Here is a 27,237-nt window from a genome sequence, read left to right on the forward strand (position 1 = left end):
GAGAGTCAGGATGAGGAGCTGCAGGATCTTCAGAACAAACAGGTCATGATGCTGGGCTATCATCCCTCTGTCTGGACACAGGATCAATAGAACCAGTTTAAAAGCTAAAATGAATGGTTATATGCCAGACATGGAAAACTGGGATGCAGTTCATGCCATGATGTTCAGAATTTAGGTCTCATGGCTTCTCAAGGTGTCAGCATTGCAGCCAGTGGGTTGAGGGAGGAAATACAGCTTTATTTTGTAGCAATTCAAGAGCTACCAGCTTTTATCACTTTAAAAAAAATTAATCAGCACAGAAACTCCAAAGCACACAAAGCTTTAGTTTGGGGACCACCTAACCCAGGGGTCCCCAAACTACGGCCCGCAGGCCGGATCCGGCCCGCCTCCACATTTGGTCCGGCCCCCTGAACACATTTTTTTTTTTTATCATAGTACCCCCAAGAATTTAAAACTACTTTCATCCCTGGTATTTAGATGCTACGAGTCAGAGCCCAACATGCTGAAAATGACTTTTTCCTCAATGTGAAGAAATCATATATGTATTTTCTATTACACCTTTGGATAATTTCTCTTTTATTCTTGGCTTTAGCCTGTAAACCAGGAAGTCTCAGAAGTCATTGGAGTTCTCCCAGTGTGACAGGCAGACTGAAGCCCTGCCTGTGTTCCCAGTATAATAAATAAATGTTTTATTCTTTCACTTTTTGTGTATTTTTAAGTATATCAAACTGAAGTATTAGTGTATTAATGCAGCTTATGTAATGTAATGTAATAAAAATAATTTATTCTGTTAGAATTATTTTAACTCTTTGCTGTCAATAGCATAGTTGACATACTGTAATAAATATTTATTCTCTGGAAAAAAAGTAAGAAAAATATGTAGTTTAATATTTGACAATGACTGATTTATAAGTCAAAAATAATTTCTCAATAATGTATAAAAAATAAATACGATAATTAAAATACAATAATTTGTTTCTTGTCTTGAAACGTTAAATGTACATTGAATTATGGAATTATGCAAATATGTTTTTTAATAAAACACTGTAAAGGTGTATCTGTTCATCAATGTCAATATAAAAATTATCAGAATAATTTATATTAAACAAAAACATTGTGCTCTTTATTCAGAAATGCCCCAAAACAATTAAATAATCACATCAAAAGTTAGAAACTCTGTCCTTAGTCATTTCATTGATTGCCAAATATATTAATGTGTGTGAGAAAATGTGTCAACTTTAAATATTTTGCACTTCTACCGCCATATTAAATATTCCACATTCAATATGGCGGACGCTGTTACGTATCGCAGCAACTGGTCGACCAGCTCCATGAGGCGTCTACGTACATGATGTCTGTAATCTTCACCGCAGTCGTCTTCTTTTTTGCTCAGTGTTACGTATTTGGTCACGTTAGCTAGCAGAGTGCGCATGCGCGGCGCACAAGGTCGTCTCAGCAGTAGTGTAAGCATGATGTCCCTAGCTGCCCGATCGGGGGCATTTTTCCCGTATATGCAGGCTACAGCCTTTGCTGTGGCGGGGCCTCTGAAGCCTCTGGTCCCTGGTGTTGTTGTAAAAGCAGAAAAGTTTCTGATGGACCCAAAGAAGCCGTTCCTGTGCCGAGAGACGCTGAGCGGTCAAAGCCCAAAGACGGGCCCTGCTGTAACTGTTAGCATCAACGGTGAGTGCTATCATTTGCTTTAGCTTAGCTGGCTCAGAGTTTAAAAGGTAAATTCAGGTGTGTGTTGGATGAGAAAAAGATTAAGTGACATCATAATCAGTTGATAACAACCAAATATTGATTGGCTTTATTTCAAGTTGAAAGCTGGCTTTGCTGTGTTTGTAGCTAGCCACCGGTTAGCATCAGCGCTCTGAGCAGCTTCACTTCTGGGAGAACAGTTAGGCTATACCAGTTTAGCTTGATGTGACCCAATGTTCTTTCCTCTCTGTAATAGTAGCACATTAATAGTTATTGAGTAAGTTGTTTCTGTGGATATTCTGGATGCATTCACTGTAGCAACATGTCAATAGTACACATAAGCCCAGTGTTTCTCAAACATTTTCATGCCGACGACCACTTAACCCATTTAACAGTCACGAACCACCTAACCCAGGGATGAGCAACTCCAGGCCTGGAGGGCCGGTCTCCTGCAACTTTTAGATGCGTCTCAACTTCAACACACCTGAGTGAAATAATGAGGTCGTTAGCAGGACTCTGGAGAACTTGACTCCACTTAGGAGGTGATTCAGCTGTTGGATTCAAGTGTTGGGCCAAGGAGACATCTAAGAGTTGCAGGACACTGACACTCGAGGACCAGGATTGCCCACCCCTGACCTAACCTGAAATTGTCCAGCGATAACGCATCTTAATATATGATGCAACCTGAAATAAAAATATTAGCTTCTTAACTCGCATATCGTTGCACTTTGAGTCACGTCAAATAAATGGTCGTTTACATGCAGTACTTCGCGGACCACAGTTTGAGAAAGATTGCATTAAACATACTGCCACTTTCACGTACATATCTCATATATAATCGGTGATTGGCCATAAAACTGCAGTTGATGCAGCCGTAGTCTCACAGAAATGCACTAGAAAATAATCCATGTTGATCTCATGTTGTGGAAAGTTATTCCATTATGTTTTTATTTTTTAAAGTGTTCCTAAACAGAGGACATTCAATCTGCAGCTGAAGTAAGGATGCTGGATGTGTTGGCCTGCTGAACTAATGACAGACTGTTTTTGCAGGATGTGCCGGAGTCCGGTACGCCCACACCGACATCAAAGTCCCAGACTTCTCTGACTACAGACGTCAAGAGGTGCTGGACCCCTACAAGTCATCCCAGGAGAGCAGCGAGTCCCGGAGGACCTTCTCCTACCTGTTCACTGGGGTCACTGCCGTGGTCGGCGTCTACGCTGCAAAGACCGTGGTGACTCAGTTCGTCTCCTCCATGAGCGCCTCCGCCGACGTTCTGGCCATGTCCAAGATCGAGATCAAGCTGGGCGACATCCCTGAAGGGAAGAACATGACCTTCAAGTGGCGAGGCAAGCCGCTGTTCGTCCGCCACCGCACCGAGAAGGAGATCGAAACCGAAGCCGGCGTCAACCTCTCGGAGCTGCGGCACCCGGAGCTCGACAAGGACCGGGTGGTCAAGCCCAAGTGGGTGATCGTCATCGGCGTATGCACACACCTGGGCTGCGTGCCCATCGCCAACGCTGGAGATTATGGAGGTTACTACTGCCCCTGCCACGGCTCGCACTACGACGCCTCCGGCCGCATCAGGAAAGGCCCCGCCCCTCTCAACTTGGAGGTCCCATACTACGAGTTTCCAGATGACAACACAGTGATTGTGGGATAAACGTTTCCAGTCAGAGAAAGGCTGAGCTAACCCAACTGGGAGCAACAAGACTTCAGTTCTCCATGGCAACATTTGTCTTTAATTTCATAACTATAAATCATCTCCAGTTATGTTAAGATGTGGAGGCTGAAGCTGCTCTGACCTTAGCTCTGGTTGTGCAGCTGGACACTTGGAAGATGCCATCCTGTCTGCTTTTTCTCATTAGTTGAATATGATGTAAATGTAAATTAAACCATAGCTTATCACATGTCTTGCTCCATCTCCTGTTGTGCTCAAGTGTGCTCAATAAAGATTTCTATTTTATTTGACCTCAGAGTCTGCTGAGCCTTCTTCAGAAAAGAGAAACTTCAGCTGCTTCAGAGCCACGTGGTTCTGTTCACACACCACGAGTTAAAGGGCCAGTGTTATGTAAAATCAACAATTTTATGAAGTTATAAAGTTATTCCCTCATCAAAAACGTAACCTGGATTGTTACCTTCAGTTTCTTTTTTTTCATGCATTCTTGAGAAATCCTTTAATCTCTCATGGTTACTTTACTTGGCTCCTCAGACTAGTCAGCAGCAATCGGCAAACACTTAGTGGAACTGGTCTGCTGAGCTCATCATATATTCATCTTATATTCTACTTCTCGGTGCAACTCTAGTAAAAACTTTGAGGGTTAATAGAAGAAAGATGCAATAACTTCCTGAAGGTGGCGATTCAGAAAGAGCTGGAGTTTTTAAAGAGACGGAGGCCCAATTTCAACACATTAGATTGAAAAGTCAAATGTCTAAGTCATATTTGACAGCATTTGTATCACAACTGATGGTGACATAGCTTCTTGATACTTCTATAAAATTACGCTATGTGGCTGGAAAACAATACTTCCCCTTAAGGTGACCAAAAAAATAAAAAACATGGTGTGTTTGCAATGTTGGAGACTTCTAACTGAAGGCATGTCAGGCAAATAGAATGCCAGACCAGGTGTAGCTTCTATGGAGATAAAAAAAAAGAACGAAGAGAAAACAAAGTCAACAGTTGAAATTACAAAAAAATAGAAGAAAGTGAGAAAGTGGTGAGTTTGTCCTCCAGCAGCCTAAGCCTGTAGCAGAGAGTTCCTCCATTAAAGCTCTTCACTGTGGAAGAAGCAGAAACTGACGATGTTTTTCAGGGTGACAGCTGGAGTTCAGATGGAGTTTCAAGTCTTACTGAGGATGGAGCTGAGTTTAAGAAGAATCCAGGGTTCTTTTCTGGGAGCAGTTATCTGATGATGGCTCTCTGTGGTTACAGCCTTTTCATTCTCACACAAGCAGCAGCTGATGACGTGCAAAGCTCCAGCAGTCTCATTCATGCTGCCAGTCAGAACCACTAATCAGCCTGGAAGCATGACAGATTCACCATGTTTCTCAAAGTGTAATCACTTTTTAATCATGTTCATTCACGCCTCTGATGCCTCTGGCCTCATGGTGACAGAAAAAAATATTTCTTATCCTATAAAAGTACTTACAGAACACACTAAAGAGACGTGATCTGACCAAAAGTTGCTGTGATTGGAACATAACCTTAGTTTAATCATGTGCAAAATAAAAAACGGGACATGTTGTGTGACATGTCTGTGTTGCATGACAAGCTTGATGGCTAGAAAATGTTGGACCCAGAAGGAAGTGGTTGGGTTTCCTTCAGTCAACTGAGCTCTCTGTAATATTCCTCCCTGTGCAGCTTTTATTCTCCTATAACTTTTACAGTTACGTCCCATTCATCCACTCTATCTCGACACTATCAAGGCGTTCCAGAGAGAAATGTGCTGCCTAGTGTCAGAAAGCTTGCTCATGGGTCTTCCAATAAGATAACAGCCCAAGGCACACAGCTAGGAACACAGAAGAATGGCTAAATTGTCTGATGTATTGCAAAACTTTGGTTTAACTCACCATTTTGGACACCCAACACACAACCAAGGACACACTTGACACCTTCAATCAGGTTAACTCTACCATGTTCCTTCATAATTCAGCTCAGCTGGTCAATGGTTTCCTTTTTAAAATTTCAGACATCATTGATCTCAATAAAGAAAATGTTGTATCTGGCATGAAGAAATCTCCATGGAAAAATATTCCACAAGTAAGAAGTGAAAGTAGCCATGATGGATGGGCTGCAGAAAACTGACCCCAGGCTCAATATGAAATCTACAAGGTACATATATAAAGAATCTTAAAAAAAAACGTTGTGTGCCTAAACATTATTTTATCAATCAAATCAAAGCAGTTTTTTTCTGCATTGCTCCAGATTACATCAATTTGAGAAGATCTTCAGTATTTTTTCAATCAGTCAATCACATTTTATTTATGTTGCATTTTATAACAGTGAGAACTGCACCAAAGTGCTTTTCCAGTAGTTCAGGGATGAAAATGAGAAAAGAAACAAAATAAAATAAAATAAATAAAATAACATTAGTAGAAACAGAAATGACAAACTACTTCAATGTACTAAAACCCATTCTAAATAAATGTCTTAAGGTTAGCTTTGAACAGAGAAAGGATGGATGGATGGATGGATGGATGGATGGATGGATGGATGGATGGATGGATGGATGGATGGATGGATGGATGGATGGATGGATGGATGGATGGATGGATGGATGGATGGATGGATGGATGGATGGATGGATGGATGGATGTGTTTCCGTCTGCTGCAGCAGAGCGCTGTAGCGCTTTCCTCATGGCTGCCCTTAGAGCTTTAGAAAGCAGTCAGGTGTGACTGTGGAAGGGGGTAATTGCTCCCATCACTTGAGGAAGAGCAGAGTGGAAGCTTCACACTTGAATCCACAGTGACAGCTTTGCTCCAGGGCAGAGAGCCGGGCAGTCTGACCCAACTCCTTTTTCTCTGGGATTCTTCTGCTTCTCTGTGACATCTCTTGTCATCTCTGCTCCACTACAGAGCTTTTCACTTGTCATGGCTTTCAGGACAGACGCCACTGTTTAAGGTGAGTGGGTTATGCCAGGAGGTTCCCAACGGCTGAGCCGCCCTGTTGGCATGCAGCTCTCTTATGTAACCTGTTCCCCATCAATTCAACTTTTGCTTCCTGCTTTCAGTTTTATTTTATTTCATGAATTCCTCTGGACACATTTAAAAAAAAATCTTACTTACTCAATGAGGTTGCATGTGGAGCTGCTTTTAAAATGATTTACAGCCACAAATAAAATTCAGTTTCCTTATTTTGTGTCAAATGTTCTGCTTCTCCACTCTTTTTTCACTCTTTGGATCAGGAGTGTCCAAAGTGCAGCCTGGGGCCATTTGTGGCCATTTGTGAAAGTGTGTGGCCCCTAACTTCAGTTGAAGAAAAATACAAATTTGGGCCCCTAGTACAAGTATTTTATATGAATAGAGACTTTCTGTCTTTAATTAGGACAAGATTATCACAAACAAGTAAAATCTTCTTTCAATAGAAAATATTGGCTATAACACAAAGATTTGTCTTTAAATAATCTTTTTGCTTTTTGCATTCTTTTGAAAAACCAGTGACTTTTACTCAAAAGCAAACTTTGCTTCACCCAAATCTGCATTTAATGAATTTAATAAACTTGGTAAATACAGTAAGCATTTTCAAAGAAAGAGTGACATAATTTTTGATTTTATTCATCGGGATTGATTAAATTGTGTTCTATTTTTTTCCAGTTGATACCTAAAAAAATTATTCTTAATAAGGTAAATCTGCAGAACTCTTTTTAAGTTTTGGATCTAGAATAATTACATCCTTTTCCAGCAACAAATCTGAGTACTTTATTTGTTTAATTTAAGTATTGCATATTTAGTTTATTGTTGAGTGTGTAAAACAACGTTTTTAATTTTGGCCCTCCGGTCCATTTGACTCGATCATTTTGGCCCATGCGACACCCAGCTTTCGGTTAAATACAGAAAGTAAAATAAATGCAGCAAAACACATGGAGGATAATTACTATCTGTGCTGCGATGCGCAGCTGCAGACCAGGTGATCCACAGAGGCTGGGTATCCCTGAGCCAGTCACCCTGGCTGTGACCTCCAACCTCCCTCTGCCCTGACCCTTATTAAACACTGTACAAAGCTCTTAGAGCAACGAAATCTCAAATATTAATAAATATTGAAACTGTAATCTGGGAAGTTTAAGAAAACAGCATAATGTTCTGAAGAGGTAGAAGCTGCTAGTGGACAGTTGAGTCTCTGACATGGGAAATGAAACAAGACTGTCCTGCTGCAGACTCCACAGGTACAAGTGAAACAGACTGGCTAGTCAGGTCTTATCAAGATGTGTGGTACGCTTACTGAATGTAGCTCCATCAATCCATCTGATGATGAGTGAGTCCATTACATCAGATCCATCTTTCCCAGCAGCTAGCCTGAACTGCTGAGATGCCAGGCTAGCTGCTGTGAAAGTGTTTAAAACATTCAAAGCCTCCCTACTGTGGTCTCGCTGTCATTGGGTTATAAACACAAACAAAATGTAAGAATATTTATTTTTGACCAAATATACTTCATTTCCTATAGAAATGAGGTTCTCTGCCAAGGTTTCAAAGGAGCAACAAGAACCCTGGCTGGTTGGTTGTTTTGTGTCAAACAGCCGACCAAAGTGTGTTTAATGTGAAAGCTTTCCATGAATTATACATTAAACACTCAGAGTAGTGTGGAGTCATTTCAGCAGCCTCATATTGTCCTTCACCCTCCTCAGCCTGATTAGTACATATGAAGCTTCACATCCCAAACAAACAAGTGAATGAGTGACTCAACAGAATAAAGCTAACAGCTCAGTGGCTAACAGAGGAAGGACTGTCTGCTGCTTTGGTTTGTTAGGTCAGCCCATAACACACAACCTGTTTTTGCTACACATTATGCACATAATGCATGTTTGTTATTGTCAAAAGCCACAGTAAATCTCAAACATTGTTGTCATGGAAATGAGTAACTTCTGGTTTTCTTCTGGTTTTTCAGCTCTTTATTTATCAGGGTCTTTTCTGTTAACAACACCATAGATTGTTTCATCCACAGTCTGCTGTGCAGGACAGTGGGCATGTGTGTGTGTGTGTGGGGGGGTGCGTGTGTGTGTGTGTGTGTGTGTGCGTGCGTGTGTGCGTGCGTGTGTGTGTGTGCGTGTGTGCGTGTGCGTGCGTGTGTGTGTGTGTGTGTGTGTGTGTGTGCGTGTGCGCGCGTGTGTGTGTGTGATATCTGCAGCGCCTTCTTGTGGCCATTGAAGGTTACAGCACCTTGCAAAAAAAAAAAAGAAGAAGAAGAAGAAGCTAAAGCACATCCATCCATCCATTTTCTTGCACCCTTTTTCCCTCAGTGGGGTCGGGAGGGGTGCTGGTGCCCATCTCCAGCCAACGTTTCAGGCGAGAGGCGGGGTACACCCTGGACAGGTCGCCAGTCTGTCGCAGGGCAACACAGAGACACACAGGACACACAACCATGCACACACACACTCACACCTAGGGGCAATTTAGAGAGGCCAATTAACCTGACAGTCATGTTTTTGGACTGTGGGAGGAAACCGGAGTACCCGGAGAAAACCCACGCACGCACATGCAAAAATAACATGCAAACTCCATGCAGAAAGACCCCAGGCTGGGAATTGAACCCAGAACCTTCTTGCTGCAAGGCAACAGCTCTACCAACTGCGCCACTGTGCAGCCCAAGCTACAGCACAACGTTTTTTATTATTGTTAGTATTTTTTTAGGAGAATTATATTCATCAAAATCTAAAAGGATCTAGCAAATGTTTTTGGTGTAGTTTCTGTTCTGTATATTAAGGCAGATGGTTCAAGTAATGATGCTACACAGCTGATGCTGCTCACCCTGGAGGCTGAGTTAGTTCTAACTCTGTGTTTGATGTAATCCAATCACCCATATATTCCATTTGATCCTAGTTATCAAACAGTACTTTAAGTTCAGTTTATTATTCACATGAGTTAAAAAGTTCCTATCTAAGGAAACCCAGCAGATTGCATTGAGTCAGTGACCTGCAGCCATTTGTGACCTGCAGCAATAAACAACACATAGCTGATTGTTGCTGTGTGTTGGTTGCTGTGTCCTTCTGGACCAACATACAGTAACAATCAGCACAGCCATGCCTCACACAGAGCATGCATGTAGTGACAGTGGAGAGGAAACACTCACCTCTAACAGGAAGAAACTTAAAGCAGAACCAGAACCTGGTTCAGTACAAGTGGCCATCTGCCATGGCTTACTGGATGTTTGAGAAGACAGAGCAGAAACACAGATTGAATCCCCTCACACAGGCCTCACACTTTACCTCACAGCAGCAACTCTGATCTGATCAGGATCATCCTCCCTCCTCCATACTGAATCTCCACTCTAAAGAAGTAAGCCTTCTCAGCTCACTTCCTTCCAGCTTTCACCTCCATATCCACAGATTAATTTAAGGTTTCAGATTAATTTTTAACAGCACAGACTTCAGCCACAGCCCAACCTCAATGACATAAAAATCTAATCCCTTAGCAGTTAATTGTACATTTCGTGCTCTGCAGGCAGGGATTTGACCGATGAGTCATTTACCTTCACACACACAGGAACCAAGGCTACTATGAGGCTGTGTAAACAGTAACCATATAACAAGGTCAAAGACCTGAAGGATCTCACTGAACTTTGTTTTACAGGCTCTGCAGGAACACATTTGTTAGGGTGAGTTTATGTTTCATATCACGTGTAGATATTCTCAATATGACAAGGAGAACTGAATTGGTAAAGCAAACATGTAGTTTTCTATGAGCTTGTTAGACAAAAATGTAAAAGTTGAGACAGTGAACATCTTTGAGCAGCTAAGTGAACAGAGAAGACTTTTTGGAGCTAAATAACTAAATGTAGCCTCCTTCTGCGTTTCTGAATCTTCACTCCCTCATCAGGAAATCAAGCAGAGTGCAGACTCCTCCCCGTGACCTTTGGAAAATCTTCCAAAGTTGTTAATTCTGTTGAGCACCTGCTGAGTTACATGTTCCATTCTCCTCATCTCAGCCACAGACGCAGCAGAAGTCAATCCACAGTGAGTACAAAAAAAAAACATGTCAATTCAAAGCAGATCAGACCTCCCGGGAAGGAAATATTTGCTATTTTCTGTGTATTATGGGATGTTTTTGTTCATCTGTTCAGTTTAGGATTCATCCAGAGAGGCAGATTTGATCCAGCTCCAGTTTTAAACTGCTGCTCATTAACTGTGAATATCATTTCTGGTTTACACTAACAGGGTAGTGGGTTTTGCTTTTCATAATGCAGGAGGAAAGGGTTGGAAGGATTGGACATTGAAAACCATCCTACATCAGTTCATCTGTTTCTTCTTGTGTCTCTGCTCTTTCTTCTCAAACCTCCAGTTAGTCGTGGCAGATAGCCACTTGTACTGAGCCAGGTTCTGGTTCTGATTCTGCTGGAGGTTTCTTCTTGTTAAAGAGGAGTTTTTCCTCTCTACTGTCTCTGTCTTTTGTGAAGTGCCTTGAGACGTCATTTACTGTGAATTGGCGCTATTTAAATAAACTGAATTAAATTGAACCACTTGGTAAAATTGTAAGTCCAATAATAATTGGCAGCCATGAGAAGATATGGCATTTCTTTTGAAAATCCATCATAAGCAACAGTCAGGTTAGCACAGATTTTACCTGCTACTGAAAATAAGGAAGTGATAGATTACAAACAATGACAAACAATACAGTGTTGTTTTTTCAATACGAGTTAATGCTAATATTAACAAAATAAGGGCAAGAGTTGACACACCATGAACAAATTTGCAATTGTATATTCTAGCAGTCTCATAACTCAGTAGGTTACAGTTTCGTAATGTTGCACAGTGGTGATACTGTCAGGTACTTCCAGATACTTTAATGCCAAGTAACTGAAATGTGAACTGTCCATTCTTGCATAATTTGGCTGCCTGCATTGATAAATGTGACCAGGCGAAAATAATTTGTGATTATTTTCACAAATTATTTTGTGAAAATAATGTAATGTAATATCCACAGTCTGACCAGACAATGGACTTTTTACCTGGGATTTAAAAATTCATTTAGATTAAATCTAAACCCAATGATTGTGAAACATCAAAATTCAACACTGGATTCAGTTCAGTTTATTTCTATTGCACCAAGTCACAAAATATCGACTTAGACAAAATAGTCATTTCAGTCCAATCATGCAGATATTCTGACTGATTCCAGTTATGCTGGATCTGGTTTAAAAACATATGTTCTGTATTAGTTACATGAAGCATTAACAACCTTAATCTAATAATTATGTTAGTCTTTCCACAACTTGTGTCTTATTGTAAACGTATGGAAAATACTCCATCATCTGCACATGTTTTGTTATTAGGACACTGAGGTGAAAGATAATTTATGCAAAGGGAAAGGAGTAATGGTTCCAAAATACATTCTAGTGGGACACCTGTGGACAAATAAAGGGGAGGTGTGCAGCTACTGATTTTAACAGATTATGATCAATTAGATAAATAAGTTTCTATTAATTTTTGGCACCAGATGAGAAGTTGAATCCATAAGATTTTACAGTTTACACAATCAAAGGTCTAAGTCATATCTAGTAAATATTTTACTCTTTTTTAGATATTTTATTTCACAATAAAACAGGGAATAAAACAGTGAGCTTAGCATTGTCATGCAGGTTGGATATGCAGAGAGAGTAGATCAGTATCTTTATTGATCTTCATTCAGTGAAAAGTCATATGACCACCAACTATGATAAAGATCATAGCACCATAAATTCTTAGATGAGATGGAGATATAGATTACCATCTCTGTTAGAACTGCAGCTGCTTTGGCTGTTCTTTAAATGTGAAAATCCAAAACTGTAAAAGATGGTAGAAAAAGTTCCTTAATTTCTGTGTGTTCTTACAGTTCTTTATCCATTTCAGAAATGCTTGACTCTTGGGTATTCCTGCTTCTCCTTGTCCCAGGTAAATGATCACTTTGTAAAACAAAGTAGACACTGACTAACTGAGTTGGCATCTATGCTTTTAATAAAGTCAACCTTTTGACCTCTGCAGGGGGGCAGATGTTTATGATCCATAACACGCAGCATGGCCTGTGTCTGGAGGAGTCGGCTGACACAGGTCAAGTTCTCCTGAAACAGTGTAACCTGGACTCTCAGGCTCAGCAGTGGCACTGGATCAACCAGGGCATTTTGATGTGTGTCGGAACCTCCAGATGTCTGTCAGCTCAGCAGGACCATCCGGTCCAAACCCAGGCCTGTCCAAAGTCAGACCAGGAAGCTCCAGAGCTGATGTGGGACTGTAGTAGTAACAGACTCAGCAGCAAAAAAACGTCCTTACTGCTGTCCACCGACGGCCAGCGTGTGATTCTCACAAACCGCCTCAAGCACTTTGAGTGGAAGTCTCTTGATGAGGTGGACGTCTGTAAGACGAGCCTCCGTAAGTCTGAATGAACCGAAGTAGATCCAGTGCAGTTGATCTCAGAAATATCTATAATATAAAGGCAGCAACATCATTTCTTTGTAGCACTTTCAACAACTAAACAGCAAAGTAATCCAGTAATACTTTATCACATGTAAAAGTGATGTCAATAAAAATTGTTTGTGTATTCAATGTTTTGCAGAATTTGATGCAACAGCACAGTAATTGATCTGTTTCTGAAAACCGAAGGATTTGCCTTGTTCCTGTGTTCTCAGGGCTCCGGAGAGCGTCTGAGGACCAGGACCTGTTAGAGGATCCGGAGGAGGCAGCAGACCTGATGAAAGGCAAGATGGAGGAGAAGAGAGAGTATTACCGCTGGTTCTACCGTACCGAGAACCGTAAGCACCGTCGCTTATCATAAAGGTTATAAAATCCTTCAGCTGAACGTGTTTCAAGTTAAAATGTTTGGTGAAATTAGAAGCTGAATCTGAGTCTTTCACACATAAAAGCATACTACTAAAGCTACAGTATTTAACTTTTATAGAAAAAAGTGCTTTTATATATTTGTTTAAACTGTCACAATATTATGACAGCATATTATGAGACAGATAATCTGAAAGACTCAACCTCCTCAATCTCCTTTTAGTGCTCCTACAGTCCATCTGTAGAAAGACACCGCTCAGTCAGAAACAACCAATCAGAGCCAGGAGGTGGGTCTCAGTGCTGTCAGTCAAGCTCGTGTACATGCAATGTGCTAACGGCAGAGAAACAACTGTTACAGGAAAACTGTTTATCTGCTGTCATCAGTGGCCATTCTAAGTAGCCAGAGCGTTCATGGTGGCTCCACTGTTGTGGACCATATGGAGGAGGCAGAGCAGCTTGAATTTTTCACAGATTGTATTTTTCATGTTGAACTGTCACAACATGGTGACAGTTTTAGCAAAAGTGTAAAACATCCATTATCTTACATGCTTATCCCTAGTGGGTCCACAAGGGATGCTGGTGCCCATCTCCAGCAGACAACAAGCAAGAGGAACACAGGGATAAAATACAAACTGCATTTTAAACCAGGACCTTCTTTGCAAGGCAACAGCTACCAACTGTGCCACTGTGCAGTTCTGTAAAAGTCATATTTTTTAATTAAAAGTTACAACTGCAGCTTTAACATAAGGTCAGTCCTTATAAAGAAGAGAATTTTATTGTAATAAATTGATATTTTAAAAAAACTAATTTTGACCACACCTACAGTGGCGTCTCACTTTGAGTCACAGAGCATGATATTTTCCCAGCTATTTGCCAGCATAGAAACACAGTCAGCAGCAGATCATGTCTGCAGCTTATTGGAGTTCTGGGTCCTGCCAGCACCATCCCGCAGCTACTCATTTCCCTACAGAACCCAGTGAGAGGCAGGGGGAAAGATTTAGCAACTGAGAGCAGCGGCGTGTGTAATTTCTGTGGACCAACATTATTTCAGAAGGTTCTAGCATAGCTAGGTCTCTATTCAGTGTACATATGGCATAACTTTGTGATTATGTTCTTTTCTGTCTTGCAGCAACTATTTGGACATTTGTGCTTCTGGTTCTGGCTTTTGTCTGTTTGCTCGTTGGGTTTTTGCTGCTGGGAATGGGAGCCATGGCCAACAAGTAGGAAATTACACATCAAATCTTAGCAACAAAGGAAAAGATGCAATGTTCTATTTTAAAGGTTTTCTGGTTCATCTCCAACAGGAGCAGAAAAAAGATAGCTAAATACAAAGCCCAGGCATCCCTTGTTAAGAAGCATGAAGGCGAAGAGCTTCAAGTCGTTTCTGCTCTTCGGGATAACGGAACATCTCCGCTGCCCCATTGTCACACGCCGTCCATGTCTGAAGGAGACACAAAGGAACTGAAAGCAGGGGACATTGTGGTCACATGGAAAGACGGCAACACTTCCTGCTTGTATCCAGATCATGTTGTAGAGGAGAGACAGGAGGAGCTGGAGAAGGAGCAACAGGAGAAAAGAGAGGAAGTGTGGCAGGAACAAGAGGCTCATGATGAGGGGAGGATGACAGAGTGAATATTGGTCTGTCCCTCAGCTTTTAAGTTAAGTTATCCGCCATTAGTTGGAACAATAGACTTTATTTGAGAAATATGTATTTAGATATATAAACAATACAGTAAAAATACAGTTTTTATACATTTAAATAAAATATTGTCACATGGATGTTGCCATATTGTTTAAGCTGCAATGCATTCTGGGTAAATGACTTTTGGTTGATCCAGTTGTGCTAACTCCATCCGGCTAAAACTGCAATGAGTAACATAAGACTTTTTAATTTGAATTGGAGTGCGTTGAAATGGATGGGAATGTAGAAATCACAAGAAATAATGAAAAGGAGGAGAAACAAACGGAAGAGGACAGGGTTGGCTGAAGAAGCTGGTCTTTATGCTGCTGCCACCTTCAGCTTCATAAATTAAACAATAAATGACACCTACTGCTGCTCAGACTGTGTGATCCAATAAGCAGTTGATGTGCTCTGTATCAGGTCTGGTCTTTGGTCTGGTGTCAGGTCTGTGGTTTCACATTTAGTACCGGCAGCAGTAGCAATAGCTTCCTTATCATTTCAAATAGCTTCCAGCGCTGCTTGCCTCATGTTTCTCCCAGGGTCTTTTTGCTCGCTAGCTGGCAGCGGGATTTAGGTGCTTTGTGGATAAAAACTGTTGGCACTACATTTGGTTTAAGCTTGTGAAGGTAACCTGCTAGATCCTTCATCAGTTTTGCTCTTACAAATGATTCAGTCTTCTGGATGTTGTGGGCACAAATGTGTCCTTCAGAAGTTGTATTTGGCTGTTTTCCACTGTGCTCTTTTTTTCATGTGGGAAGCAAAGCAGACTCAACTCACTTCTTTTTTTTTAATTACAGCCAACTGCGATACAGTGTTGCACTGTCTGAAATGACACCAGTCAAATGCAATATGATAAACAACAGCTTGGATTAAGTTAACCTTCCTGTGTTTACTCTTACTCGGTACAAAATGGACCAACCGCATCATCAACCCAGCAAGGTGAAAAAATGGCGACCTCCATGGGTGAAAAATATAATGAAAGATCTATCATTTTTGAAGTAATTATGGCTTTTTACATATCACAAACTACAATTTTTGAGTTAATAGGAAAATGCAGCAAATGTAGGACATGTTCAACTAATCGTGGATCACTTTAACGTTTCCTTTCATTTAGATTTAATGAACTACAAAGCTCTAAAATTGTTGAAACAATGTTTTTTCAACAATCATGTGACTGACTAAATGCTAAGTACTCTTTGATGTGAACTGTTAACTTAACAAACCTTTAAATCCCTTCAACCTCTTCTGTTTCTGTCTTGTGTAATCTTGACCCAATGATAACTGCTGCAACAGGCTCACCTGAAACCACAGCGGGTCTTAATGCAGCCAAGGTGTTGTATGCATCAGTGTCATCCGGTGAGGTTCATGACTCCTCTGGAGCAGGCGTACAAATATTTAAAACCCAAAATAGAAGCTTAGATTTAAATTTAGCTCATATTTTGGCCTTAACTTAAACATTTAGCTGTATTAAAAGCTTTCAATTGTGCTTTAATCAATTAACAACAATATAGCAAGAACAACAGAATACTATTTAATGTAAACTGAAATTAGATTTTTTTTTTTTTTTTTTGGCTGATTCCCTTTTAACTGAAATTTAAAATGATCTCACTATGTTTTTAATATAAAGTCCATGCCCACAAATATTTGTGTCACTTTAGTAAAAATTGCTCATTTGCCTTCATTTTTAAAAATCCGGCAGCTGTAACGGAGCTGATCAGCACAGAGGAGAATCGTTCAGGAACAGTTCTATTCTCACTGAATGTTCTTGTGCTTTTCTTATTGTTTTCAGTTTTTTAATTTATAGAACACCTGCTGCCCTTTGTGTCTATTTGGTTCAGCACCTCACCACCATCAGTGCGACATTGTACTTTCTGCCTCATCTTATTCATTTTCACTGCTCATTTGTGGCTGATCAGAAGGATTAAATATGCCACTCTTATGTGTTCAATATGCTAGACTGTGAAACACCAGCATGTAGAATTAAACATGTATGTTGATAATATATAGACAGTAATGTCCATGCATCCGCTGCCTGCTTCATTCACTCTGTGACACAGTGCCTCACCCTTCCTTCTCTTCCTCCATGTGTTTGAACAAACAATGCTTCAATTCAGCAATTTTGATAATAAAATTGTTGAAATTATTCATAAAACAATCAAATAATCAATTTGCCAACATGACTTGGGCTTCAGTTGCATTGTTAGTACTTAACTTGCCATGATAACAGGTGAGGACCTGTTTTCTCTGACTGCAAGTCACTAGTTTAATGCCAGTTGATGCACATTTCACACACACCAAGGGTCATATTGAAAGCACTTTGCTGCCGTTTAGTGGACTGAGTCAGGTAAAGTATGTCTAATTTCACAACTTTGAATGCTGTATAAGGTAACTTGTGTGTGCTATATTCAAAATCAATTTACAATCTTCTTGACAGTAAAACCACAGCATCAGCAGTAAGTGGTTAAAGTCTCCATCTAGAATATATCTGTCTTTACTGTAATGTGTTGTTAAATAAATTTTCCATCTTGTTTTGTTGAAACATTTTCCAAAATGGAACAAGGTTATACCTAAGAGGTAAATGGACTGAACTGATTTTCCAGTCATTTTATTCCCTCAAAGCACTTTACAGTAGAGTCACATTTACTCATTCACACACACATTTATACATCAGAATGCAGACCGGTAGGCAACTTGAGGTTATGTGCCTTTCCCATTGACATGTGATGGGAGGAAGTTGAAACCTACAACCTTCCAATCATAAGAAGACTATTCTATCCATAGAGCCACAGTCTTCCAAAGTCTGGTCTAGTGAGAAGAATTGGGTTTAATCATTTTGTGTGAAACATGGCATCTGAAGCCTTAACCTGTCATCCTTTTCTTGGAGACTAAAACTGTGCACAAGAGAGAAATCCCTAAATCTAAGTCTTGCTCTGCCAGAGAATCAAACCTCTAGTTTTGCAATGAGGCCACTAAATGATAAGAAGGGACCATGTCTGAAGCTGAATTCAGACCTGGTCCTGGTCCATATAACCATTTATTGACGTGCTATCCAAAGTGCCTATCTAAAGTTATCTAAATTGTCAAGTGTTATCTGTGTTGCAGATTGTAATGGACTGGGTTGGACCTCTGTCACTGTTCAGGTAGTTTTTTTGTTATGGCAAAAGAACTTTGTAATAATGACAGTGAAAAGATCAGTCAACAAACTCAACAACCATATGCAAGCAACAAAAGATAGTTATAGTTTTTTGTTTCTTCTATTGTTGATAAGACTATGGCTACACTCACACCAGCCCTGTTTAGTTCCTTCAAAGGGGACATGACAAGCAAAACATCTTTAGCCCTTAACCCCTTGCACCTGTACCTAACATCTCTTTTTTGGAAATTTTTTGGAGAGTTCTCAAAAATTACATCCCCGAAATGATTTCAATATATCTCAGGAACTACAAAGTGTTTTTGACTAGTTCTGGTATCAAAATAAAAGCAACATTCCAGAGAATACTCTAGAGGTCTAAAAATCAACATTTGTATAGAGAGCAAATAAATATGGCACATGGTTTGAAAAACAAAAAATTCTTGAATGTAGTTGCAATATATAATATTATTATGTAACCGAATCCTTTTCTGCATTGTGCTGGTTATCAAGTGAATGGACCGTGACACAGTTTATCTTTCGAACAGATGATTCTCGGTTTATTTCTGACGAGAATACAAAGACAAAACAACCGTGTTTTCCAACTGATGGAGCTGAGGACACATCCTGAACTCATGAAGCAGTGCGGTCCTCCCCATCACTGCAGGACACTAGGAGCCTCGCTAAAAGTTTCTGTTCCACGTAGATCAGAAGCCGAGGGGACTCTAACCACACTGTCAGCATGGCGGTCCACACTGCCATCCATGGTCAGTCCCACAGGTAAAAAGTTCACATCAAGCAGGAGGTTGCGATGCACCACATGCTCATTGCCATGACGATCTCTAGTACGATAAATGTGGAGAGCAGGTTTGGATGCAACCACCGTGTACATGACAGGCTCCCATTTATCAGAAAGCTTCTGCTTTCCTCTGGCTCCCTTGTTCGCCACCAGTACCTGATCTCCAACTGACAGAGGGTGACCCTTGACTCTCTTGTTGTACTGGTCACATTGGTGTTTCTGCTCTGCACTGGTGCTCTTCTCAGCCATTAGCATAGCAGCACGCAGGTTAATAAGACATTATAAGACATATAATGTGTTATATGTCTTATATTACAAGACATTATGATGTCTTATAATATAAGGTATTATAAGACATAATACCTTATATTACTGACATAATATAAGGTATTATGTCTTCATATTATGTCTTATATTATGTTTATGGGGAAGATAACAAGCGCTGTTCAAATTCGTCATTTTTACTCGCATAATATTGCCTTCAAAGTAGAGAGGGCCTTGACAATGGTTAGTAATTTTGATAAATTCAAGCTGGTGTCGTCCTAGTCCGAGTTAGACGACAACACAACGGGACAACAACCGATGGAAATGAAATGTGTGTCACAAAAGGAGCACGGGGGGATGAAGGCTGCTAAGTGTTGCTAGCTGATGGTAAGTTTGCTTATTAATTATCTTCGTTTAATTATAAACAGTGCAGTAAAGATATGTAACTTACGTTGGTTTCATAAATAATTATTTTATCAATTTTATTGTGACGTTCGGTAGGTACGGTAGGGTAAATCAGAATCAGACACAAACAACCAGGGCCATGCAGAGACCACTAAAGGAGCAGGTGCTCACAAAAAAAGGGCACATCCAACTGTATTTTAGGACAGAATATTAACAAAGCCTCTCAGCTTTCAGAGTTTAATAAACAATGATAAATTACAAAATTGTGAGATATACAATCAAAGCTAAGGAAAATCTCTATATAGAGCTGATATGGGAGGCATGGGCAACCGCCCAGGGCATCATTATGTGGGTGGCAGCATGATGAAGTGACTGTATCTATATTAAAATGATAAATTCTAGACACTTATGAAAAACTGTACTTTCTTTGGCACTTTTTCAGATGGTCGGTAGTAGGAAATTTTCCATAAAAAAACAAATCTTAAAAAAACAATCTCTATTTTCTGCCAACAATATAGAAAAAACTACTAAAGATAGCCATAAATAAATGTTTTTATATGATGCTGCAGTCTAATTGACATCTAGGAAGGAAGTTTCAATGAAATGCATAAAAAAATAAACATTTTGGTGCAAGTCAAAACTTCTCTAAAATTAGATTTTTTTAAAAACACAAAAAAAATCCCTATTTCCTAACAATAATATAAAGGAAACTATTAAAGGTGGCCAAAAATGGATGCTTTTATGTTATTCAGCAGCGTAATGTATCTGTAGTAGAGAAGTTTTATTGAAATCTGATGAAAAGTACAAGTTTGGGGAGTGGTCAAAAAATACTTAATTTTGTCAATTTTTGAAAAAATTTTCCGTCGGTCAAATTGGCTTTGGAAGCAGTTCTGCGGTCTAATAAATCTTTATTGAACAGTCCCAGACCCCTACAAAAAATTGAGCATATTAAGACCACACATCAGGATGGGGAAAATAGCTTTTGGGGCTTGGTTTCAGCATATATTTTTTCATATCGTATGCCAAACATGCCATCTCTGCTGTCAGGGTAAATATTGAAATTTGTTTTATTTTTAAAAATTACATTTTTTAAAGAACCTTCATTATTTTAAAAGTAAACTATTTATACTGTACATATTCATGTTTTTCAATATGATTTATTTATATTTAAAGGATGTCATTACAAATAAATGTCAACTTTATTTTTTAAGTAATCGGCTTTCAAAAATCCCATCTTTTTCTACTCAAAGGTGGGTTTGTGGCAAGGTACACCTACCCCCCAAAATCTCGGAAACCGTTAGAGATAATGGGCTGAAATTTTTTTCTGCTCTTCTCTGGTAATACACTTAATAGAAAAATGCATTCAGAGTACAAAAAATATAAAGAAAAAAAATTGGTTACTGGTACCTACTTCAACGTTTTCCACCATCTGATAAGTAGCAAGTCTACTCCACTTTATTCACCAAAAATAAAGTGGAGTTTTATAATGTTGAACGTTCGCTACGTTGAGCTCTGCAGTTGGCCGCCTTATCTCACTGCGCGAGAGGCAACTGCGTCATGCGTCACTGGCAAAAGGTCAAAGGCAGCAAGGTTACCGGAGGGTTTATTATGTTGTACAAAAAATAATAATAATAATAATAATAATAATAATAATAATAATAATTGTACTACATGTTATGTGTCAGAAGTGTCATGTTGGCTTTAAGGTTGCGAACCCACATGCAAGAACACAATCAGACAGAGCGAGTCAGAAACAATGATGTTTATTGAAGAGTCAGGGAGCTGGTGGCGAAGCCGAATCGGCGGACCGGTTCTTCTACTGCCAACGGGAGAAAGCAGGGTTAGCGGGAACTCAGCGGAGTTTCTCCGGGAAATGACTGAGGTGAGCTTACTTTGGGTGGAGGTATATGGGGCGAAGCGGAGCGCGAGCCAAGAGTCCGTTGACGAGCGATAGTAGCTCTGATGTCGGGCACGGCCTGGAGCCTGATCCGTCCAGGCGGTCCTCCGGGAAGTTCGGGCGTGGGCCTCCTGGCCCGTAGCGTCCCGAAGGGGAAATCCCGGAGAGGGATCGACGAGGGGGATAACGCTCACACACACAGGGAGTGGCCTCTGACCGGGAACACCGGCAGGGTCGGGAAATCACACAGGAGGGAGGTGATCCACAGCGGGGAGACAGACTTGCACGAACGCGGGGCAGCTGGTTTCCGGGAAACAACTAGGAGACGGCGGGAGAATCTGGCGAGGGAGACAACAAGGGTTAGACGAGAGTAATCACAGAAGGCCTCTTTCTGGAACGCTGGTTACCGTAGTAGGCAAACACTCAGGCGGTGAGACGGAGTGTAGCTGTTGCTTATATCGCCGGTCCACGCCCTCTTAACCAGCTGCAGGTGTGTGTCCGGGTTGAACCAGGACACTTCTCAGGGGTGGAGCATGGGTGACATCTGCTGGATGTCTTGAGAAGTGGTGGTTCCAGGGACAGGTGGAAATAAAACTAACTAAAGGAAAACAAACTAAGAAACTAGGACGAGGGAGGGCAAACAGCCCCTGACAGTACCCCCCCCTCAACGGACGCCACCTGGCGGCCGAACAGAGGACGGGGTCTGGGAGTCCCTAAAGTCTCTAATAAGGGAGGGGTCTAAAATGAATGATCCAGGAACCCAGGAACGTTCCTCAGGGCCATAACCCTCCCAGTCGACAAGGAACTGGTGACCCCGACCTCGTCGCCGAGTGGCGACAATCCGGCGGACGGAGAAGGCCGGATGGCCATCGATGACCCGGGCGGGTGGAGGGGGTTCGGCCGGAGGGCAAAGTTCACTGGAGAGCACTGGCTTAATTTGGGACACGTGGAAGGTTGGGTGGACACGCAGAGACGGGGGAAGGTGGAGGCGTACAGCTGAGGGGCTAATGACTGCCAGCACTTCAAAGGGGCCAATGAACCTTGGAGACAATTTTCTAGACATAGATTTGAGGGGAATGTTGTGTGTGGACAACCATACCTTTTGTCCCACTGTATAAGCAGGAGCAGGGGTTCTACGACGGTCAGCCAGGCGTTTATTGGTAGCGGAGGTGTTGTTGAGGGCAGTGATGGTGTCCTTCCAAATCTTATGGCTTCGTCGGATGTGGTGTTGTACAGACGTGATCGAGAGGTCCTCCTCGTTGGAGGGGAGGAGTGGTGGTTGGTACCCCAGGACCACTTCAAACGGAGAGAGACCTGTGGCTGCAGAAATGTGGCTGTTATGTGCATACTCGACCCATGGGAGGTATTGGGCCCAATCGTCGGGGTTCGTGGAGGTCAGGCATCGCAGAGTCGTCTCTAGCTCTTGGTTCATACGTTCTGTCTGGCCATTGGTTTGTGGATGGTAGCCAGAAGTGAGGGATACCTTAGCCCCCAGAGCCGAGCAGAACTGACGCCAGACCTGTGATATGAACTGGGGGCCGCGATCCGAGAGGATTTCCTGCGGGATGCCATGTAGCTTAAAGACATGTTTAATTAATAACAGGGCAGTCTGGGCAGCCGTGGGCAGCTTACGTAGGGGAACAAGGTGACATGCCTTGGAGAAACGGTCGACGATGGTGAGGATGGTGGTCATACCTTTACTGGTTGGGAGTCCGGTAACGAAATCTATGGCCACGTGGGACCAAGGGCGCTTAGGTATGGGTAGTGGTTGTAGGAGTCCTGCGGGGGGTTGATTGGAGGACTTGTTCCGGGCACAGATTGGGCAGGCTGAAACAAACTCCTTGACATCCTTGTGTACGGAAGCCCACCAAAACCGTCTGTTTATTAGCCCAATCGTGCGGCTAACGCCGGGGTGACCTGAGAACTTAGAATTGTGTATCCACTGGAGAAAACGGGATCGGACAGAGGATGGAACATACACCTTACCCGGTGGGCAGGACTCTGGGGCTGGTTCTGTTTGCTGAGCTTGATGGACGATGTCTTCGATCTCCCAGGTGACCATTCCCACGGTGCAACTGGGAGGCAGGATGGGAGCTGGGACCACCTCAGCGTCATCTGGGGAATAAACTCGAGATAGGGCATCGGGTTTAACATTCCTTGAACCTGGGCGAAATGTGATAGACAGGTTAAATCGAGAAAAGAACAGAGACCAACGAGACTGGCGGGGATTGGATTTCTTGGCTGCTTGCAAGTATGTCAGGTTCTTGTGATCGGTCCAGACCAGTACGGGGTGTTCGGCACCCTCCAGCCAGTGGCGCCACTCCTCCAAGGCGAGTTTAATCGCGAGGAGCTCTCTGTCGCCCACGTCATAATTCCTCTCAGCTGGCGAGAGTCTACGGGAAAAGAAGGCGCATGGATGGAGCTTATGGTCGTGGGTAGACATCTGGGAAAGAACCGCGCCGACCCCGGTGTCGGAGGCGTCAACTTCCAGAATGAATTGCTTCTTGGGGTCAGGCTGGACCAGAATGGGAGCGCGTGCAAACCGGGACTTGAGCTCCTCGAAGGCGGCTTCTGCTTGAGGGGTCCAGACGTATTCTCTCTTGCTGGAAGTGAGAGCGGTGAGGGGTGAAGCAGTCTGACTGTAATTGCGTATGAACCTCCTGTAGAAGTTTGCAAACCCCAAAAAGCGCTGTAGTTGTTTGCGGTTTTCGGGTTTAGGCCAGTCGAGTACTGCCTTGATCTTGTCCTCGGATGCTCTAACCTGTCCCCTTTCGAGGATGTACCCTAGGAAGGTTACTGAAGGGCGGTGAAACTCACACTTTTCCGCTTTTACATACAGCTTATTCTCCAGAAGGCGTTGGAGAACCAGACGGACATGTTGTTTGTGCTCCGCGAGGGATTTGGAATATATCAGGATATCATCCAGGTAGATGAACACAAAGACATTGATGAGATCCCTCAGGACGTCGTTCACCAGGGCCTGGAAGAAAGCAGGTGCGTTAGACAACCCAAACGGCATGACCAAATATTCATAGTGGCCCATGGGGGTTTTAAACGCCGTCTTCCACTCATCACCCTCCCTTATGCGAAGGAGGTGGTAAGCGTTCCTGAGATCTAGTTTTGTGAATATGGTTGCCTCTTGGACGGGCTCAAAGGCTGAGGATAATAATGGCAACGGGTACTTATTCTTGATGGTGATCTGGTTGAGTCCACGGTAGTCAATACAGGGCCGGAGAGAGCCATCTTTTTTTCCCACGAAGAAGAACCCTGCTCCGAGGGGAGAGGACGAGGTGCGGATAATCCCTGCGGCTAGAGACTTGTTTATGTACTCCTCCATGGTTTGCCTTTCTGCTCTAGAAATGTTGTATAGCTTACTGTTGGGTAATGGGGCGCCAGGCAGTAGATCGATGGCACAGTCATACGGTCTGTGGGGTGGCAGAGACAGGGCTTTGTCCTTACTGAAAACAGGAGCTAGATCATGGTACTCACGGGGAATGGAGGAGACGTCGGATGGGTCGATCACAGCTGGCTCTGTAGGCGTAGTGACGACTGGAAAGGCGGAATGAAGGCAGGTACTGTGACACTTAGTGGACCACGACTCAATCTTGGTCTCGGCCCAGTCTATGTGCGGGTTGTGCTTGTATAACCAGTCGAAACCAAGGATGATGGAGGCACTAGCGGCAGGAAACACAAGGAAAGTAATCTCCTCTGTGTGATTACCTGAAGTGAGTAGACGCACTGACTTGGTTTGATGGGTGATCTGTGGCAGGTTCCCTCCGTCGAGGGCTGATACCCGGAGAGGAACTGGAAGCGGCTCGATTTCAATAGACAGTTGCTCGACGATGTCTGAATTAATGAGGTTCTGTTCACACCCTGAGTCAATGAGGGCTGATAAAGAATATGGTTCGTTAATGATTATGGAGACAGGGATGATGAAGCGAGATCTTACTGTTTTAGTCTCCGGCAGTCTCCCCGTCCTTACTGCCGGACCTGCGGGTTTAAACGTACTGGACAGTTAGCGATGACATGATTGGGTTCACCACAGTAAAGGCAAAGCCGGGATCGCATCCTCCTCTGCCGCTCCTCTGGGGTTAGCTTAGCGTGTCCCAGTTGCATGGGTTCTGGTCCTGTAGATGAGGGAAAGGTGGGTGGAGGTTGGACAGTCGACTGGTTACTGACCTGTGCGGAGCGCGGAAGGGCGGTGCGGCGGGATCGCTCACTCATCCTTGACCGAATCCGGTTGTCTAGTCTTATGGCCAAGTTAATAAATTCATCCAGAGACTCTGGTTCATCTAGAGTAGCCAGTTGGTCCTTTATCTGCTCATTTAATCCATGAAAGAATGCGCTTTTAAGCGCAGCAGGGTTCCAGCCTGAAGCAGCGGCCAAGATTCTAAAATCGATGGAAAAGTCTGACACAGTCTTCTGGCCTTGCTTCAATCCGTGTAGTTCACGGGAGGCTGAAGTCTTTTCAGCCTCTTGACAAAACACCTGCTGTAACTCCTTCAAAAACTCGGGGAAGGTACACCCATAGTCAGAGGCTGAAGAGAACCGGGCTTCGGCCCACTCTAGGGCTCGACCCGTCAACAGGGATAACACGTAGGAAATCTTAGCACTGTCATGCAAAAAACTCTGCGGTGAATGATTAAAGATGATATTGCATTGCAGAATAAACCCCTTGACCTTCCTGACGTCACCTGAAAATTTCTCTGGCGCTGAGGGTCGGACGTCCGAAACATGGAGCGGGATGGTGGATCCGGAGCCTCAGTCGGGGAAGGTTGAGAGCTGGGAGCCTGCTGAACTGAATTCCGTAGGAAAGTGGTTAATTCTGTTAGTTTATCGTTAGTCTCGGCTTGACGACTAGCTAACTCCCGTAATGCGGAGTCATGTGACTGGACTAGCGCGTGTTGTTCGGACAGCGCTCGTCTGATTGCGTCTGCTGAGGTTACGAACTGGCCTGAGTGTTCTGTCATGTTGGCTTTAAGGTTGCGAACCCACATGCAAGAACACAATCAGACAGAGCGAGTCAGAAACAATGATGTTTATTGAAGAGTCAGGGAGCTGGTGGCGAAGCCGAATCGGCGGACCGGTTCTTCTACTGCCAACGGGAGAAAGCAGGGTTAGCGGGAACTCAGCGGAGTTTCTCCGGGAAATGACTGAGGTGAGCTTACTTTGGGTGGAGGTATATGGGGCGAAGCGGAGCGCGAGCCAAGAGTCCGTTGACGAGCGATAGTAGCTCTGATGTCGGGCACGGCCTGGAGCCTGATCCGTCCAGGCGGTCCTCCGGGAAGTTCGGGCGTGGGCCTCCTGGCCCGTAGCGTCCCGAAGGGGAAATCCCGGAGAGGGATCGACGAGGGGGGATAACGCTCACACACACAGGGAGTGGCCTCTGACCGGGAACACCGGCAGGGTCGGGAAATCACACAGGAGGGAGGTGATCCACAGCGGGGAGACAGACTTACACGAACGCGGGGCAGCTGGTTTCCGGGAAACAACTAGGAGACGGCGGGAGAATCTGGCGAGGGAGACAACAAGGGTTAGACGAGAGTAATCACAGAAGGCCTCTTTCTGGAACGCTGGTTACCGTAGTAGGCAAACACTCAGGCGGTGAGACGGAGTGTAGCTGTTGCTTATATCGCCGGTCCACGCCCTCTTAACCAGCTGCAGGTGTGTGTCCGGGTTGAACCAGGACACTTCTCAGGGGTGGAGCATGGGTGACATCTGCTGGATGTCTTGAGAAGTGGTGGTTCCAGGGACAGGTGGAAATAAAACTAACTAAAGGAAAACAAACTAAGAAACTAGGACGAGGGGAGGACAAACAGACCCTGACAAGAAGAGGACTTAGAAAATAATAATACAAAAAAAATAAATAAAAATAAAAATTGACCAAAAGGGCAGGTGCTCAAGC

The 27,237-nt window shown here is 42.9% G+C and overlaps 2 protein-coding genes and 2 long non-coding RNA genes across 5 annotated transcripts; 2 read left to right on the forward strand and 2 right to left on the reverse strand.

The window, feature by feature from the left end:
* The first annotated feature begins 1,403 nt into the window (after window positions 1-1,403).
* Window positions 1,404-3,667, forward strand: uqcrfs1 (ubiquinol-cytochrome c reductase, Rieske iron-sulfur polypeptide 1). The gene is made up of 2 exons (XM_008404968.2): window positions 1,404-1,680; window positions 2,749-3,667. The coding sequence occupies exons 1-2, from the start codon at window positions 1,431-1,433 to the stop codon at window positions 3,357-3,359; spliced, it is 861 nt and encodes a 286-aa protein (XP_008403190.1). The 5' UTR covers window positions 1,404-1,430; the 3' UTR covers window positions 3,360-3,667.
* A 5,705-nt stretch (window positions 3,668-9,372) lies between these two features.
* LOC103462282 (uncharacterized) lies at window positions 9,373-17,365 on the forward strand. 2 transcript variants are annotated; one of them, XM_008404965.3, is made up of 6 exons: window positions 9,373-10,363; window positions 12,236-12,277; window positions 12,368-12,751; window positions 13,009-13,131; window positions 14,286-14,376; window positions 14,461-17,365. In XM_008404965.3, the coding sequence occupies exons 2-6, from the start codon at window positions 12,238-12,240 to the stop codon at window positions 14,786-14,788; spliced, it is 966 nt and encodes a 321-aa protein (XP_008403187.1). In that variant the 5' UTR covers window positions 9,373-10,363; window positions 12,236-12,237; the 3' UTR covers window positions 14,789-17,365. The 2 variants fall into 2 exon arrangements, with proteins under 2 accessions (XP_008403187.1, XP_008403189.1); XM_008404967.3 differs by lacking the exon at window positions 9,373-10,363 and adding an exon at window positions 10,380-10,534.
* A 3,817-nt stretch (window positions 17,366-21,182) lies between these two features.
* Window positions 21,183-21,509, reverse strand: LOC145551029 (uncharacterized). The gene is made up of 2 exons (XR_014086784.1): window positions 21,328-21,509; window positions 21,183-21,254 (listed from the first exon to the last, which is right to left on the reverse strand). It is a non-coding gene; the product is annotated as an uncharacterized LOC145551029 (long non-coding RNA).
* A 4,846-nt stretch (window positions 21,510-26,355) lies between these two features.
* LOC145551028 (uncharacterized) lies at window positions 26,356-27,159 on the reverse strand. The gene is made up of 2 exons (XR_014086783.1): window positions 26,501-27,159; window positions 26,356-26,427 (listed from the first exon to the last, which is right to left on the reverse strand). It is a non-coding gene; the product is annotated as an uncharacterized LOC145551028 (long non-coding RNA).
* Window positions 27,160-27,237: the final 78 nt, after the last annotated feature.

The sequence above is a fragment of the Poecilia reticulata genome, chromosome 3 (genome assembly GCF_904066995.2).
Source record: "Poecilia reticulata chromosome 3, P_reticulata-male-v2, whole genome shotgun sequence".
Classification (NCBI taxonomy): domain Eukaryota; kingdom Metazoa; phylum Chordata; class Actinopteri; order Cyprinodontiformes; family Poeciliidae; genus Poecilia; species Poecilia reticulata.